This window comes from Pelophylax lessonae, assembly GCF_965119305.1.
Source record: "Pelophylax lessonae genome assembly, chromosome: 11".
NCBI lineage: Eukaryota > Metazoa > Chordata > Amphibia > Anura > Ranidae > Pelophylax > Pelophylax lessonae.
The window spans coordinates 135,869,493-135,888,616 of record NC_138778.1 but is presented as its reverse complement, the minus strand read 5'-3'; the positions used below and the strand labels follow the sequence as shown (position 1 = coordinate 135,888,616).

At 46.1% G+C, this 19,124-nt stretch overlaps 2 protein-coding genes across 4 annotated transcripts in view; one reads left to right on the top strand and one right to left on the bottom strand.

Moving 5' to 3' along the window:
- Positions 1 to 19,124, top strand: part of MYO15B (myosin XVB) — a 764,404-nt gene that overhangs the window by 237,905 nt on the left and 507,375 nt on the right. The window lies entirely within an intron of this gene.
- The window catches only part of RECQL5 (RecQ like helicase 5), a 276,003-nt gene continuing 264,206 nt past the window's right edge, over positions 7,328 to 19,124 (bottom strand). For both annotated transcript variants that reach the window (XM_082273010.1, XM_082273011.1), the window contains 2 exons: positions 14,256 to 14,331; positions 7,328 to 7,611 (listed from right to left, as the gene is read on the bottom strand). In XM_082273010.1, coding sequence (XP_082129136.1) covers positions 7,511 to 7,611; positions 14,256 to 14,331 — 177 coding nt within the window. In that variant the 3' untranslated portion in view covers positions 7,328 to 7,510. The remainder of the gene's footprint in view (positions 7,612 to 14,255; positions 14,332 to 19,124) is intronic.

Below are 19,124 nucleotides of genomic sequence, written 5' to 3'. Positions count from 1 at the left end.
AAGGCTAGCTTTTGCTCAACCCCTTGTTGCAAAAAAGCCAATATTCGAGTCACCGAATAGGTACGTGGAGGAAATCCTAAAGATTCGCACCACGCAATATAAGTCTTCCATGTGTGATAATAGACCTTGCTGGAAGTCGCTTTCCTTGCTTTAATAAGGGTAGGAATGACTGAAGCTGACAAACCTCTGTCCTTCAGTACTTGGGTCTCAATGGCCAGGCCATTAAAACCAGCGACTGTAAAGCACGATGGTAAATTGGTCCTTGAGACCACAGACACTCCCTGAGACGAAGTTCCCACGGAACGTCTGCGACTAGCCTGTCCAAGTCGGCCAGGCCGGCTTGACGAGGCCAGCCTAGAATTTCTAGGACCACTGGTGCTGACTGGATCTGAACCAGGCGTCCCTAGAGCTATCTGGCCCCGACCATCCGAGAATGTCTGGTCGTTTTCTGTTCCCACACATTTATCAGATACCTGATTGCTATCAGGAAGGGTGATCTTTTCTGGTTGAACCTCAGGGACCGAAGTCACCCGGCTAGAGGCTTCTTGGCCTGTCTGGTCAACCAGATCCGATTCCTGTGGGGAATTGAGACTAATCTTAGGAAAAGGTAAAGGAAAAGATCTATTCAGGGAACGGTGACTACCGCTCCCTGTAGTACTTAAATGTTGGAAGGGAAGAATCGCACCGGTAGTAGTAGTTGATGCTCGATCTAATGTCCTGAATACCGGTGAAAACGTCCCCCCACCCTCAAACCGGGTGGGGGCGCACCTTCAGGCTGTGTACTCCTTTGCTTCGGGTTTGGCTGAGTTGGTCCTCTGTTTGTTCGACCAGCCTTTCTTGAACCCTCCTGGAGGAGTCTTGCCTTTCCCGCTTGTTCCAGCCGGGCGTGCGAACCCTTTATGGGCGGTAAAGAAAGGTCCTCGCTTGTTGCGAGGTCCCTTAGCTTTAGCAGCCTGTGGCAAAAAAGTGCTCTTGCCCCCAGTGGCATCCTTAATGATTTCATCTAGGGTGGCCCCAAATAGACGATTCCCCTGAAAGGGGAGATTCGTCAAGGTCTTTTTGGAACCTAGGTCAGCTGACCAGCATTTTAACCACAGCACACGTCTGAGGATTACCGCTGACATAGATGCATGCCCTAATAGGGGAGTAGTGTCCAAGGCTGCGTCACAGATAAACTGTAGCCCTTGTATAATCTGTTCCATCAAATCAGATGTTTCCTGGGGAATATCTTTTCCCCTAAGGTCTTGGCGTACCAATCTCGCCCATTCCGTAAGTGTCTGGGAAACTAGACCAATAACAATTACTGGTCTAAATGCTGACCCTATCAGAGAGAAGATGGTGCGGGACTCTGCTTCCATCTTTCGATCCACCGGATCCTTAAAGGACGAAGTGTCCTCTACTGGGATAACCGTGGCTTTATTCAGCCTGGAAATAGGTGGATCCACCACTGGTGGTACCGTCCATTTCTTAATGATGGATTCCTCAAACGGATAGCGTCTAGCAATACGCTTGGAAATAGTAAAGGTACGTTTAGAATGCTCCCATTCTCCTTTATCTTATTACCAAAACACTTGGGTACAGGAAAAACCTAAACCGTTTTGATGGGCTTGTTAGTACCAAAAGGAATCTCTGTATCAGTTGCTTCTGCCGGTAAAACCTCAAGTTTTAAGGTTTCCTGCACTACCACAACTAGTGCGTCCACCAATGCTTCTTCCTGAATTATAGCGGGAGAAGAAACGTCCTCCTCACTGTCTGAGGGAGCTTTACCTGAGGTAACAGCCCTTACAGAGGGACCTGCAACTGCAGTGACCATCTCTGAATCTGAGTCAGAGGTGTCAGATAATATAGGGGTAGGCGGGGGTCGCTTCCTTGACCCTCGGCCCTGACAGGCCGCCTCCACCCGAGCCACCATAGACTCCAAAATTGCTGTAAATGCCTCTACACTCTGTGCACCGGCGGGTCCCGTGGCCCCCTCAAGAGAAACAGGTGGGGGAATTTGTGTGGCAGGGTCCATGATTATTCCAGTAACTTCCCGGATAATATAATTCAAAAATAAAAAACTTTTTTTTTTTTTTTCACAGACCCCCAGCGCCACAAAAGCCCCTTAGTGTTACCTGCTAGGGATCCCTATCGATCGAGAGAGAGAGAGATAGACCCCCAGGCTCACCACTTGATGCTCAGAGTTTAACTGCAACAGGTTACAGCGCTGTCTTGACAAACAGGAAGTCTTTTGGCTGGCTGCCCAGGAAGAAAGGAGGCGGCTCCGCCCCTCTGCACGCCTTCCGGCGCCTCCCCTAGCTCCACGAGGTGTTTGGATCACCTCAAACATGGCCGCCCCCATGCTGGAGACACGAGGCTACGCCAAAATGGCGGCTCGTGCAATCCAGCAAAAAAAAATGGCGGCGGCCTGTACCGAATAGCGGTGTGCTGCAGGGCACACAACACTATCTCTGCATGGGGATTTGGCGTGGTTGGCGGTACCGGCCCTGGCGGACCTCATGGCCTTCGGAAGGCCTGCTATAGCTGGAGATTTGACTAGGAAGGCAGTCTACATGTCCGTGGCTTCTGACTGGTAGGTACCTTATTCTTATCACAGTAAGATTCCCAGACTGCCACTGATTACAATCTTTTAAACATGTATACAATTAGATTGTTAGCTCCCAAACCAAGCCTCCTGGCTTTTTGCACATAAAATCACACTCAAAGTAGGGGGATCTGTGCCATGTTATAGGATAGAGGGGGACTCTATCTTACCGTACAGAGAGGGGCCCGCGTTCACCACAAGACCCGTCAGGGGGAAAAGGGGGAACATACTACTCACCATACCGGAACCAGGCGGGCACCAACTCCTGACAGTACCCCTCTCCACCGGGGCGGGAGGGCTGTCGACCAATACGGACGCCGTGACTCATGGTCTTTGGCGTTTCAGCGAGACGTTTAACTCGCGGGGTCAGTCCCTTAATGGGACTTTGTCGCGGCCGACCCAGCGCGGAGCTATGGCCTGCACGCGCTCGTAGGCTGAACTGGGGTGACCACCGGATCTCAACATCCAGCCCGTCGCCCAGTTCAGCTTTCTTGCTTGAAGATCTCACAGGAACACTGGAGAAAAAAAGCTGTCTAAAAAATCTTTTTAAGAAAAAAATCTTGCCAGGACCGAAGATCCTAGCAAGGTATCTAGGTCCTTACTCCTAACTAGACAGAAAATAACTGATTTGCTGAGGCAGAGAGAGAGAGGATATACCCTCTGGGACTGCCCCTAGGGTGTGGCCAGAGCATTTTAATTTCCTGTCTAGTCCTGCTCCTGTGGAGGCAACATAACCCGAAGGTGCTGTATCACCGAGGACTACGTCTGTCAATGAGCGATAGAGAAATATAAAAAGCTGGGCAGAAAACTGTGGCTGAACATGACCCTGTCTGCATCCAGTCAAAAACAGCCACTGTTTAGGTATTTTTACAGCTGGTGGGGGTCAGCCGTCAAAATACAATAGCTGCAGTGAGATTCCTCCATCTGTGCTGTGTAGAATGATGGAGTAATTTATTTGATATTTTCCCATTCAGCTTTTTATGTGTATGGCCAGCTGAACACTGCACAGGTGTGTCAGATGCCTAGTCTCCGCTGCATTCTCTGGTTCCATTGTCCGACCACTGTCACGGTCGTGTCCTTACAGAGGACTGGGGACACACTAGTGACATAGTGGCCTGATGGGTGGAACCACAAGGTACAGCAGGGGAATGTAGGCATCTGACACACCCCAAAATTTGGTGGATGCTGTGGCGGTTATAGCTCTGCAAAAGGGTGAATACAACAGGGTGGTATTGGTGCAAAGTTATGATAACCGATACTGGAAACCGCTAGTCCATGTATTTGCTAGTCCATGTATTTGCAAGGGTGAGGATGGACAGAAGGGAAAGTTAAAAGGTGATAGAGCAGATAATCTTGGGAGTGAGATGAACAGTCCAAGACAAGCCTCCTCTATGAAGCAGAAGGATTCTCCAGGGACTTGTAGAAAAAGACAGAAGTAGAGGTGCCTTCTAAGTATGAAACTGTAAGCATTTGATAGACAAAGTATAAAACCACTCACATTTTGGTATATACAATCACATCCTTTGTTCCTCCTGTGGATCTATTATGTCCTGGGGAGCCGAGCACCAGCTCAGCATGTGTGCTGGATCAGGATGGAGGGCTGGAATGCACATAGACCCCAGAGATCCACAGGAGGAATGAAGGAATACAGCACTGCAACCTTAGCAGATGACCAGCGTGCCCAAAGACTCACCACTGCAGAAGATCCCTGATGTGCATGTTTATATATACCAAAATGTGAGTGCTTTTATACTTTGTTTAATTAATGCTTACAGTTTCACACTTAGAAGGCGCCTCTACCTTTGTCTTTTTCTGCAAAAAGGGTGAAGGCCATTTCAGGCTAAAACATGTCGTCAGCACTGTTGCATCTGTAACTTTTACCCCTGTGTGTTTCATTTTTTTTTTTTTTTTTTACAAGGCCAAGGATGAGTGCCTGTATTTACTTATGAGTATTCCTAGAAATCATTTACGAGAGTGAGAGAGGCCACATATTTGCATGAATTAGTGTGGCTGGCGCCAGGGGGTTAAATGTATTTTTATAAATGCAAAGTACATACCCAAATTTGACATGGTATCAGTCATTTGCAACCTCTTGTAAAGCAGAGGTCAGACTGTGAGAGGGTGAAGCAGCTCAAGTAGGCAATCAGTTGTGCTACAATACAACAAGCATGTTAAAAGGACGACAGGAGGGAGAAAGCTCATCCTTTAACTGTCCAATCATAAGCTGGGGAAGGGACAAGACTTGTAGATATTACATAACTACAGTAAAGAAAAATCAGGTCCTTTCCCTGCCACACAAGACTGTGCTATGTAAAACTCACAACTTTGGCAGGTTCAACAGCTCCCTAATATGTACTTCATCTGTGTATTTAGCGGTTTGCTTGGTATTCCGCTTTAGCAATTTTCATTGTATTAGGCTTATAATAATATCTGAAAAAAAAAAATACGAAACTGAAATAACTGTTAAAGAAAAAGAATTTGCTTTATGAAAGTAAGTAGTTACACGCGTTTTCTTGTAATCTAAGGTAAATGTATGGCTTGGTTACACAACACATGAAATTTAAGGCAATTCCAACCTCTTCCAGCGTCAGATAAAAAACAGTAATGTCAAACACCTATGGCTGCTAAAAAAAAGCACCACATTCATATTGAATATGCAGAAGCAGCAACGAAGACATAATCCCTGCAAGCTTTCACTATTTACACCTTCTCATTCCTATTCAAGCAATAATAAAAGTGTCTGGTTTTGTTTTATTACTAATGTGCAAACATTTTTTTTTTTTCATTGAACCCCTGAACATAAGCATTTTGTTTTCCTCTTAAAAACAATAATCAACCAGCGGAAGAGCTTAGATAACATATATTTCTATGTAAGGAGAATAAAGTACCTAACTGGAAGTAGAGGAGAGTTTGCAAGGGTATGAAAATAAAAGGCCTACTTCAGCTTCACAATTTAAATACAATTTCAATTTACTAACTCCTGTTAAAAGAAAAAAAAGAAAATACAGCTTTTGCTGTAATATTCACCTTCTCTTCGAAGCTGTACCCTAAAGAAAGTCTGCCGAATCCAGTAGCTGCTCCCACGCTTCCTGGCTGAATACTGGAAATTGTCATATAGAAAGTTATAGCTCCACCACGTTCTCTGCAATGTATAGCCATTAGCACATCTTCCCTTCTTCCAGTGCTAACAACTCCTGCACGTCACTGCTGTGTGACATGGTTGCAACACTCTACTTCATCCACAGGGTGTCGCTAGAGGGACACCAAGATGAGGTCAGGGGACAACTGAGCACCATCTGGACGAAAGCTTTCTGGTAGGAAGTAAAAAATGATGTGCAAGGAAGGAGAGGGAAGGGGGATATGTACTTTTAATTAAAGTCAGAATTTAAAATAAACCTGTATGATGAAAAATATTAAAGTGCTGCATAATATGCATCATAACTGACAGAATGTAGCGGTTTTCTCAGAATACATCTTCTCCCTGTGCTGCTGGAGACGACCTAAAGTAGACAATTAGATTTCTAAAGCATTACATGTAAAACAATTGCCATGTTTAAAATAAAATAACTATTTTATCCTTTGTTGAATCTCAGCGGTGCTTATGTCCTGTAGCCTTGTTGCAGTCAATTCCTGCATAGCAGTTTTCAGAACAGGGTTCCTGATGGTTAAAACAGTAGAACATGCCAGCGTTACATGCAGCACAGTGGCTTAGGGGTTAGCACTGCTGTCTTACAGCACCGGGGTCCTTGGTTTGAACCCCAACCAGGACTCTAACTGCATGGAGTTTGCATGTTCTTCCTGTGCCTGTGTGGGTTTCCTCCCACACTCTAAATAAATGCTGGTAGGATAATTAGCTCCTATCTAAATGGGTCCTAGTATGTGTATGTACACATGTGAGTTTGGGATCTTAGATTGTAAGCCCCCCAAAGGCAGGGGCTGAGGTGAATGTACAAAAGGTAAAGTGTTGTGTAAATTGTCAGTGCTATATAAATACCTGTATCATTGTGTGTTGGAATGGCTACCGGTAGTTTTTATAGGAAACCTGGGTAATCTTCATGGTGGGATCACCAGGTTTTATTTTAATGAAAATATTGAAAATGACATCAACATGGTAAATCTTATATGAGATCTAGTAACCGGGCCAAGCACTGTCACAAAAGGAATGTGCCTAACCTTTCAGAAAGTCACTATTTGCATTACTAATTCAGTAATCGTAGCCAGCCCAGTGAGAAGCCTTACTCTAACAAAACAAGTACAGCCTGGCACGTTATGATGTTTATTCTCCAGCACTTAGCATCTTTTTATTGTGTTTTTATTCCCCAGTACACAGCGAATCATTCTACTGTTCATAGAATCAGCACAAAAAAGCAATAGCAGCACAACCAAGTCACTCGTTTGTTCAATGATACAGTAGTATGACAAGATAGTAGTTGTGCCATCATTATCCACAAGATGGCACCACAGTAGCAGTATCTGAAAAAGAGTTGACTGTTGACATCTAAAAGCAGCAGCCCATGCTTTAACTTTGGTTTCACCTCTATAGGAAACGCTTCAGTGAAGGAATTGTCAATGTGATGTCTGCATGGGTTCCCTAAACGTAAAAATAATTCATATTTTAGCCAAGGAAGAACAGACTGCAAAAATGTATACAGTGATAAATCTGTCCCCTCTGCTACCTCAACATCACTATTTGGTGCTGTACTTACAAGATGTTTATAGAAAACGCAGCACAGAAGGAAAAAAGAACATTGGTCTAAAGCTATGACGTAAACCATTTCAATGTGATGCATAGAACAGGAGGGGCACACACACACACAGACTGATGAGCAGTACAACAGGTGGTATGAGGTAGCTGTGTGCTCCACTGAGCTCTCTGTTAGTGCATAGATAAGTCATGTACATGGTGGCAGCTCTTCAGTACTGGCATTAGGGGGCAGCTTGCAGCATCTCCTGCCAATCCGTCTCACTCTCACACGTTGTCCGGTTCTTAAAAAATGCCTTGATCAGCCTCTGAGCTTGTTCTTTCACTGGGGAGAAGGAAGACATGAATGAATATTCAGACTAAAAAAAAAAAGCCTTATCAACCAGAATGCCCCATCTTCAATTGCACTATGCCTGGCATATCAGATCAAAGAAATATTCCCATCTTCAATTGCACTATGCCTGGCATATCAGATCAAAGAAATATTCCCATCTTCAATTGCACTATGCCTGGTATATCAGATCAAATAAATATTCCCATCTTCAATTGCATTATGCCTGGTATAACAGATCAAAGAAATATTCCCATCTTCAATTGCACTATGCCTGGCATATCAGATCAAAGAAATATTCCCATCTTCAATTGCACTATGCCTGGCATATCAGATCAAAGAAATATTCCCATCTTCAATTGCACTATGCCTGGCATATCAGATCAAAGAAATATTCCCATCTTCAATTGCACTATGCCTGGTATATCAGATCAAATAAATAATCCCATCTTCAATTGCACTATGCCTGGCATATCAGATCAAAGAAATATTCCCATCTTCAATTGCACTATGCCTGGCATATCAGATCAAAGAAATATTCCCATCTTCAATTGCACTATGCCTGGCATATCAGATCAAAGAAATATTCCCATCTTCAATTGCACTATGCCTGGTATATCAGATCAAATAAATAATCCCATCTTCAATTGCACTATGCCTGGCATATCAGATCAAAGAAATATTCCCATCTTCAATTGCACTATGCCTGGCATATCAGATCAAAGAAATATTCCCATCTTCAATTGCACTATGCCTGGTATAACAGATCAAAGAAATATTCCCATCTTCAATTGCACTATGCCTGGTATATCAGAAGAAAATGCCCCATCTTCAATTGCACTATGCCTGGTATATCAGATCAAAGAAATATTCCCATCTTCAATTGCACTATGCCTGGTATATCAGATCAAAGAAAATACCACATCCTCAATTGCACTATGGGGGCTGATTTACCAAAACAGGAGAGAGCAAGATGCGATGCAGCTTTGCATAGAAACCAATCAGCGCCCAGGTCAAAGTTCAATTGAACAAGCTGAAGTTAGAAGCTGATTTGTTTCTATACAGAGCTGCATCACATCTTGCCCTCTCCAGTTTTAGTAAATCAACCCCTTTACCTGGTATGTCAGCTTATATCAAAGACTCCATCTTTAAGTGCACTATACCTGCTATATCATCTCATATAAAACACCCCATTTTAAATTGCACTATACCTTATATGCCAGCTCAAATAAAACACCCCATCTTTAATTGCACTATACCTGATATGCCAGCTCAAATAAAACACCCCATCTTTAATTGCACTATACCTGATATGCCAGCACAAATAAAACACCCCATCTTTAACCTCACTATACCTGATATGCCAGCTCAAATAAAACACCCCATCTTTAACTGCACTATACCTGATATGCCAGCTCAAATAAAACACCCCATCTTTAATTGCACTATACCTGATATGCCAGCTCAAATAAAACACCCCATCTTTAATTGCACTATACCTGATATGCCAGCTCAAATAAAACACCCCATCTTTAATTGCACTATACCTGCTAAGTCAGCACAAATAAATCACTTAAACTTTAACTGCACTATGCCTTGTATATCAGCTCAAAAAAATACCCCATCTTTAATGGCACTATACCTAAAACCCGTCTTTAAACTGCATTGTGCTAGGCAGCCTTTTTCAACCAGGGTGCCTTGAGGTTTCTTCAGGGATGCTTTGGCAAAATGCCTAAAAATTGCCCAATAACATGTAAACAATCCAGAAGGTGGAACAAGCCTACCTTTTCGTTACACAAAGCCACAGGGTTTTATTGTGCACCATTTCAACCTTCCAGCCCCTTGCATCCTAACAACCAGTGAGGTCATCAGTGTTAAGTATGTTGATTGCTTGCACAGCATCCTTGTTTGACCCTCCTCTGCCCCTCTCCCTCAACACTGGGGTCAGATTGATGGAGAGAAACTGAGGGAGAGGAGAAACACTGGAATACTAGTTGGTACCAGTGTGCAAAAGGGTTTTTGCTTTGGAAGAATAACCTCTAATGTTGGGTGTCCTAAGTGTGTCGATGCTGCCGCTTTATATAAAGCTATTAGAATCTTTATTTTTACATTTTAGAAAAGAGTGCCTTGACTGAAAAAAGGTTGAGAAACACTGGTGCTTGGCATATCGGATAAAATAAAAATACCCCATCTAATTCCACTATACCTGCCACCCCAAATTAAATAAAATACCCCATGTTTAATTCCACTATACCTGCCATCTCAGCTCAAATAAAATACCCTATCTAATTGCACTATGTCTGGTATATCAGCTGAAAACTGGATTTTTGTCTTATCGTAAAATCCTTTTCTCTTAAGTTCATTGACAGACGCAGCTCCATATTCTTCTTAACCAGTGGGTTATGCTGCCCCCTACAGGAGTAAGACACTAGGCAGAAAAAAAAAAAAAAAAAAAAAACTTTACCACACCTATGGGGCAGTCCCTGAAGGCATTCACCCACTCTCTCTGCTACAGGATTCAGTTTTGTTGCAAACAGTGTCAGAAATAAAAAACCCATCCCACTCAGAAATAGAGGGGCGGGTGCTGCGTCTGTCAATTAACTTTTGAGAAAAGGATTTTACGGTAAGTCAAAAATCCAGTTTTCCCTATCGTTTATTGACAGGCGCAGCTCCATATTCTTCTTGACCATTGGGACGTCCCAAAGTAGTATTTGCATGAGGGGTGAGAAAACAACACAGATGCAGAGAAAGAATGTAATTCTCCAAAGGCTAAACTTAGCCAACCAGGAACAACTGGAGCTCACCTAGAAACAACTTACACTCTCAAAGAGAAAAATTGCTCTTTTAAACAGCAGCCTGCAAAACCTTTCGGCCAAAAGAAGCATCCGAGGATGCCAACACATCTACTTTGCAGAATTTTGTGAACCTGTGCACAGACGACCAAGTTACCACTGTGCAATCTTGCATTACTGACGCCTGATGGCGAAAAGCCCAAGAAGCACTCAGCACCATAATAGAATGCGCCTTCACAGGGAAAGGTGGAACCTGACCCTTCAATGAATAAACCTGTACCACCGTCTGCCTGATCCATCTGGATATGGTCGCAGCAAGCGCAGCCAATCCCTTCCGAGGTTCTTCCGTAAGGACAAAAAGAGTCTGATTTCCTGAAAGACTCAGTACCAGCCAGGCAAACCCTAATTGCCCAAACCACAGCCAAAGAATGCAAGGCATTTTCCTTGGGATGATTGGGCTTAGGACAGAGTGAAGGCAGCACAATGTCTTCATTTAATGGAAATCAGAAACCACCTTAGGAAGAAAACTACTGATTAGGTCGACGTACCACTTAACCTTTGTGATCCACCAGAGAAGGAAAATGGCAGGACAGCACTGCCAATTAAGGCACTCTGCGGCAGAGGTAATAGCCACCAAAAAGGCTACCTTCTGTGACAGTGTAAGCAGAGAAATCTCTCTAAGTTTTCAAAGGGAGGTACCAAGTTAGGATCCCAAGGAGGTAATGGGTATCGGAGAAGCCACATGACGAACTCCCTGGATAAAAGTGCGAATCAAAGAATGCGTAGCTAAAGGGTGTTGAAAAAAAAAAAAACACAGCCGAAACCTGGCCTTTAATAAAACCCAAGGCCAACCGCTGCTCAACCCCTCTATGAAGGAAAGCCAATATCCTAGCCACTGAAATGGAGGCACCTTAATCGGTTCACACCATGAGATGTACGATTTCCACCTACAATGATAAATCTTCCTGGAGGTAGATTTTCTAGCCTTCAACAGAGTAGGAATCACTGAATGAAAAAAACCCTTAGGGCTCTTTCACACGGGCGGTCCGATCAGATCCGCCTGTCAGTTTTTTAGGCGGACCTGATCGGACCCTCCATGCAGCTCTATGGGGCAGCGGGTGTCAGCGGAGGTCACCTCCGCTGACACCCGCTGCCATCCGCATCCGATCCTGTCCGTGAAATCTGGACGGATGGAAACCCTATTTTTCCATCCGTTCAGTAATCGGATCGGATCTGATGAGATCGGACAAGCGGTCCGCTCTCATCCGATCCCCCATAGAGGGCAGCGGGGGGGTGAGACACCTCCCTCTCCGCTCTGCAAGCGGAGACGGAGCTGTCATCCGCCGGCTCAGTGGGGATCGCGGATCGATCCCCGCTGAGCAACACGGATCCGCCTTTGGAGGCGGACCGTGTGAAAGAGCCCTTATTCTTCAACACCTGGCTTTCAACAGCCACACCCTTAAAGCCAGCGACCGTAAAGCAGGAAGGAAGATCGTCCCTTGAGACAATGGATCTTCCCTGAGAGGAAGTCTCCAAGAAGCTGCGGTGACCAACCTTACCAGATCTGCATACCAAGACGGACGAGGCCAGTCTGGGGCGACCAGAATGACCGGAGTCCCTTCCACCTCTATTCTGCGCAGAAGTCTCTGCAGAAGTTTCAGCACAGAAAACGCATAGATCAGCCGATACTGACCCCAAGGAGCCACCAGTACGTCTGTGGCGTCAGCCAGAGGATCCTGAGACCTGGCTACAAACCTCTGTACCTTCTCGTTGAGCCGAGAAACTAACAGGTCTACATTCGGTGTTCCCTATTGAACACACAAAAGGTGAAAACACCTCCGGGTGCAGGGACCATTCCCCCTGATCCAACACCTAATGACTCAAGTAATCTGGCTGTCAGTTCTCCACTCCAGGTATATGCACGACGGGGAGGGCTGGAACTAAATTTTCTAACCATATTAAGATCTTGGCCACCTCCCGGGCCGCAAGGACACTCTTGGTGCCCCCTTTATGATTGACATAAACCACGGCCGAGGCATTGTCTGATTGAACCCGAACTGGACAACCCTGCAAACAATTTGTCTAGTGACAAGCAAAGCTTTAGCGCCCCCCCCCAGCCAGACAGGCTGGCATCCAATACAATGGAAGGAAGGACGCCCATCCGCTGCACTATCACCCTGGTCAGCAGTTCAAACAGCCTGGTAAACAGGTCGGTCAGCAGCTCGGACAGCCAGCCGTGAGTAGGCCGCAAAACCACGGGCTAAATTTGGGGCCTGATCTGGTCAGGAGTCTGCCATCAGCTCTGAGTGTCAGCTTGATCAGCAGCACAGACAGAATTGTCACTTGCCTGGACAGCTTGGTCAGTCACTCAGACAGCCAGCTCCGTCAGCCGCGGCTTTAACTTTCTGGCCCATCCTGCCGCGTGAGGCGATCCGTCAGCACCCGCCGGTCAGCTTGGTCAGGCATTTCATCTCAGTCAGCCCGGTCAGGCACTCAGTTGGCTTGGTCAGGCACCCGGACAGCCGCGAATAGGTCGCAAAGCCGCGGACTCAATGTTTGGCCTGATCCAGCCACGTGAGGCGCAGACCCGCAGATGAAGAAACATCCGCTCCCTCCCAAGCCTATAACCACCGCATGGAGCCCAACGGACATCCCTGCCCCAGTCACCAACACCCAGGGGGCCGGGAACTTGCTCAAAGACCCCCGTGTGTGATCAGGACAGCCCGGTCAGCAACAACTGAACTGCATACTGGAGCAAGTGGCAAAGCCAGCTCCTACCTAACCCCGGGGGGGCGGGGGATGTGGGGGTAGATTGGGGCCAAAAGACCTTTAGAGGGGCTGGGGGAAAGGGAAGGAAACCCGGGGGTCCGACCATTCCAAGGAGGGTCCCATGTCCACCCCGAGACCGCCAGAGCTATGTATGGGGGGGGATACTACTCACCATACCAACGATAATCGGGTGGGCACCACTCTGGACAGACTACCTCTCCACTCTGGGTAGGGGTGCTGACGGTAAAGGGGCATGCTGCGACTCAGGCTGAACCAGGTCGTGTGCGTCTCAGTGAGGTGTTTCACTCGCGGGTCAGCCCCCGTCCATTGGGGCTTTGTCATGGCGAGGCCTGTCGCTGGGCTATAACCTGCACACACTCGCTGGCTGGACTGGGAGAACTTAAGGATCTAGGCTATACAGTCCGAAACCCAGTCTGGCTGTTGATTGCAGTTCTCTCAGGAACATAACTAGCTAAAAAATTAAAATTTTAACAAAGGTTAAGCTAAGACCGATGTCCCAGCCGGGAACTAGGTCCTACTCCTAAACTAGGCACAAACAAACTGAATCCTGTAGCAGAGTGAGTGGGTGTATGCCTTCAGGGACTGCTCCATAGGGTGGTAAAGTTTTTTCCTGCCTAGTGACCTACTCATGTAGGGGGCAGCATAAACCAATGGTTAAGAAGAATATGGAGCTGCGTCTGTCAATGAACGATAGAGAAATAAAATATTCCATCTCTAATTTTACTATATCTGTCATGTCAGATCATTTAAAATACTCCATCTTCAAAGTATAACTAAAGTCATGAGAGGTAGAAGGAGAAGCAAGGGGCGGGGGGGGGGGGGGGGAATTTCTCCACCTTGATTGTGTGAATGCAGGAATCTGTTAGATTCACAGTGTATGACCAGATTTAGTATATACGCTGAGACCTGGCAGAACACTCACTCATCAGAAATTAATTCTATGTCTCAGGTGGAATTACCCTTTAAGAGTCAACATACTGTATATTACCCTACTTGACACAATCATTTCTGTATAAAAGGGTGCTCCTCCTCCTCGGAAAATACAGAAAGGCTCACCATTTTTCCGCAGAGGTGTCTTGTTATCCCCAGCTAAGTGATGAGATAGTTGCCTTGCGAATCCTTTAAACAGGTCCTGTTAGGAATGAATACATTTCACATTGTATTATATTAGTGCAAATATCCAATACTTGCAGTAACATTGAACTATATTTTCATGCATTTAGGTTTCTCTAATATAGGAAAAACTAACAGCAGACCCCGATATAGAGAGGAATAGGTAAAAACCCTTGTCATTTCTTATTTTTGGTGTTTGTTCACCATTTGGAGAAATTTCCCCACTGTTCCTGAAGCAAGAAATACAATCTCCCATACACATGCTTCAAATGTTATCATACGAAGGGCTTGTTCACACCCAGGGTTTTGTTTCAGCAGGAACGCGGGGCAACACAGTTACCCTCAGCACCTCCAGCACTGAAAGTATGTAATGGAAAAGGGTACTAGAGTGTGCTGGAGGGTCTTTTGATGCTGGCTGCTGGGGGATCTTTGGTTACTGGGGGAATCTACTGTTGCTGGAGAGGTTTATTGTTGCTGGTGGAGGAACTATTATTACTGGAGGAAGGTTAATAGTTGCTGAAAAGGAAAACTACTGTTGAGGGAGGGGACTATTGTTGCTGGCAGATCTATTGTTGCCTCAGTGGTGTTTTTGTGGTGGCTGTATTGTTGTTGGGTGGATCTACTGTTGCTGGGGGTCTATTATTAATGAGAGGGGGGGGGATATTGTTGATTGGGTGGGGGGGAGGTTATTGTTGGCTGCAAGGGATTTTATTGCTTTTCTTGTTATCAGTATCAAATTTCATACAAATTACATGGTTCTGTATTCTCCAAAAGGGGTGGTACTGGAAGGTGAATAGGGGGTGAAACAAAGGGACAGTGCTCGGAGGTGGGCAGAGATAAAGGTTGATTCTGAAGGAGGGAGTACCTGCACCTATTCCCCCCAAAAAAGCCCTGTTCACACCATATATGTTGGCCTGCCCTGGGCAGTTTTTCCTAACACAGCAGTGCTGTGACAAATTGGTACCACTCCCTTCACACAGCACACCAGTAGCTACATTTTACCATTGCACTGGGGTGAACAAGCCCTACTTATTGCCTTATTGTACAATAAATAGATAAAATACATTTAACCTGATCCGGACCGCCCCAGGTACATTTACTGTGGCAGAGTGTCCCCTCTGTGCAGAATCACATACAGGTACGTGAGTCTTCACTTCCGGGTCTGGGTTGTGCACGCACGCCACTGGTGACCCACCCCGATTGGACACAGCGGGAGCCAATCAGCGGGCCTGGCGGACGTAATGTAAACCGTGCAGATTGACCGTTCTGTGACAAGGGAAGGCAGTGATCTTGTGTTTCTGATAAGCAGAAACACAGATCTCTGCCTTCCCACAGTCAGCAAGCACTCTATAGGAATACATTTAACCCTTTCATCGCCTCTGATGTTGACCCCTTCCCAGCCAGTGTTATTAGTACAGTGACAGTGTATATTTTTAGCACTGATCACTGCTTTCGTGTCACTGGTCCCCAAAAAGTGTCAAAAGTGTTAGAGAGGTGTCGGATTTGCAGTCTTGCTATAAGTCGCTGATCACCACCAATTCTAGTAAAAATAGTTAACAATTCCAAAAATATATCCCATAGTTTGTAGATATGATACCTTTTGTGCAAACCAAATATATACACTTATTGGGATTTTTTTTACCAAAAATATGTAGCAGAATACATATTGAATGTCAACTGTAGCATACAGACACGGTAGTATGTAATCAACCCTGCTCAGAACCACTCCAAGACAGAGGAGGGAGAGCAGCTGCATTCCACAGCTTCAGCCTGCTGACTGCCCATTGACAGTGCAAGTGGATACTATTTTAATGTAAATTAAAGCATTTGTTCTTAATGACACCATTCCACGCTCTGTGCCGGTGTCTTCTAAAATACAGCATTAGCAGGGTTAAGGTGAGTATACCATTAGTGAACAAAAGAAACAGGAAGGGTAACACAATATCCTCAGGATGGTAAAGGCAGGGACCACTCTGGGCAGTAAAAAAAAAAAAAAAAAAAAAAAAAAAAGTTATTAGCATTAAAACCGCCTTGTTCCCATATAAGATTAAACAGAGCTCCCTACAGAACACCACTGCTAACTCAGAATACCTTCTGGCTAAAAGAAAGGCTACCTTAAGAGATAGCAATACCAATGAGATGTCCTGAATAGGTTCATTAGAGGGTCTTTGTAGCGCCTACAATACTAGATTTAGATCCACTGGTTGAAGGAAAGGCCTAATGGGGGAACAATGCGGGTAGCAGTCTGATCAAAAGTATAATTCAGCAAATGATTAGCAAGCAGGCATTGAAAATGAATGGACAGAGCAGACACCTGACCCTTCATGCTACTATAGGCCAAGAATTGTTCCATGTGCCATCTCCAACTATTAAAAGTGAAGATTTCAGGCCACCGAAAAAGTACATTAGGGAAAATTGGATTTTTGACTTACCGTAAAATCCTTTTCTCTTAAGCTCATTGACAGACGCAGTCCTCTTTGATTAATATCAGTAGGGTTATACTGCCCCCTACAGGAGTAGGACACTAGGCAGGAAAAACGTTCTGGCCACACCTTAGGGGCAGTCCCAGAGGGTATATCCTCTCTCTCCCTGCTACAGGATGTCAGTTATGTCACAAAGCAGTGTCAGAGAATTTAACCCAACCCAACTCAAAAATAGAGGGGCGGGTACTGCGTCTGTCAATGAGCTTAAGAGAAAAGGATTTTACGGGAAGTCAAAAATCCAATTTTCTCTGTCGCTCATTGACAGACGCAGTCCTCTTTGATTAATATCAGTAGGGACGTCCCAAAGCAGTGCCACAAATGAGGGGTGGGATAACAGAAATCAAAATCCAATCCAGAAGGCCCAACCGGAGCCAACCAGAAGTATCAAGGACTCATCGAGCAAAAAGATGAGACCCAAGTGAAAAACCCAACAAACCCTCGAGGTAGACCAATGGTCTCCTCAAACAGCGGCCTGCAGGAACCTTGCGGCCAAAAGAGGCATCCGCCGATGCCAGCACATCAACCTTATACAATTTTGTAAAGGTATGAACCGACGACCAGGTAGCCGCCTTGCAAACCTGAACCACTGACGCCTGATGGCGGAAGGCCCAGGAAGCACTAAGCGCCCGAGTGGAGTGCGCTTTAACAGGGAACGGAGGAACCCGACCCTTAATAGAATAAGCCTGTACCACCGTCTGTCTGATCCACCTGGAGATAGTCGCGGCAGACGCAGGCAACCCCTTTCTAGGGCCATCCGTGATCACAAAAAGTGAATCCGTCTTACGGAAAGATTCCGTAGTAGTCAAGTACACCCTGATCGCCCGAACCACATCCAAGGAGTGTAACGCAAACTCCCGAGGATGACTGGGCTTAGGACACAGGGAAGGTAGTACAATATCCTCATTTAGATGAAAATCTGAAACCACCTTAGGAAGGAAGGATGGATTCGGACGAAGAACCACCTTATCCCTATGAACCACCAGATATGGGGAACGACAGGACAATGCGGCCAGTTCCGACACCCTTCGTGCAGAAGTGATAGCCACCAAAAAGGCCACCTTCTGGGATTAAGCAAGGGAATCTCCCTAATATTTTCAAAGGGAGGTTTCTGAAGAACCGACAGCACCAAATTAAGATCCCAGGGCGGCAAGGGTGCCGCACCCCCTGCATGAAACTCCGCACCAAGGAATGAGTAGCCAGAGGCCTCTGAAAGAAGATTGCTAACGCTGAAACCTGACCCGTGATAGTGCTCAAGGACAGTTTCTGCTCAACCCCCTTTTGCAGAAAAAGCCAATATCCGGGTCACCGAGTAAGAACGTGGAGGGAACCCAGGGGATTCACACCACGCAATGTAAGACTTCCATGTGCAATGATAGACCTTTCTGGAAGTCGCTTTCCTCGCTTTAATCAGAGTAGGAATAACTGAAGCCCACAAACCTCTGTCCTTCAGCACCTGGCTCTCAACCGCCAAGCCGTTAAGCCAGTGATCGTAAAGCAGAATGGAAGATCGGTCCCTGGAGACAGCAGATCCTCCCTGAGAGGAAGTCGCCAAGGGGCGTCCGCGACCAGCCTGACCAAGTCGGTGTACCAGGCCCGATGAGGCCAGTCCGGAGCCATAAGGATGACTGGAATTCCCTCCACCTCTATTCTGCGGAGAAGTTTCGGCAGCAACTTGAGAGGAGGGAAGGTATACAGTAGCTGGTACTGCCCCCACGGAGCGACCAGCGCGACTGCAGCGTCCGCCTGAGTATTGCGGGAGCGGGCTACAAACCTCCGCACCTTCCTGTTGAGCCGAGATGCCAACAGATCTACATCCGGGGTGCCCCAATGAAGGCACAATTGGTGAAATACCTCTGGATGAAGGGACCATTCCCCTTGATCCAGAATCTGACGGCTGAGAAAATCTGCCTGCCAATTTTCCACCCCCGGCATGAAAACCGCAGAGAGGGCTGGAACAATCGTTCCGCCCAACGAAGGATGCCGGCCACCTTTACGGCCGCCAGAACACTCTTGGTGTCCCCTTAGTGATTGACGTAAGCCACGACTGTGGCATTGTCCGACTGGATCCGAACCGGGCTGCCCCGGAGCTGCTCGGTCCAGTGAACCAGACAAAGTCTGATCGCTCTCCCAATACATTTATCGGTAACCTGGATACCTCCAGGGACCAGAGCCTTTGAGCAGATAGTCTGCTGAGAACCCCACCCCACCCGGATAGACTGGCATCCGTGGTGACAATCGTCCAATAGATCGGGAGAATGACTTCCCCTGACTGAGCATCGGAGACCGAAGCCACCAAACCAGAGACTCCCTGGTCCGCTCGCTCAGCCGG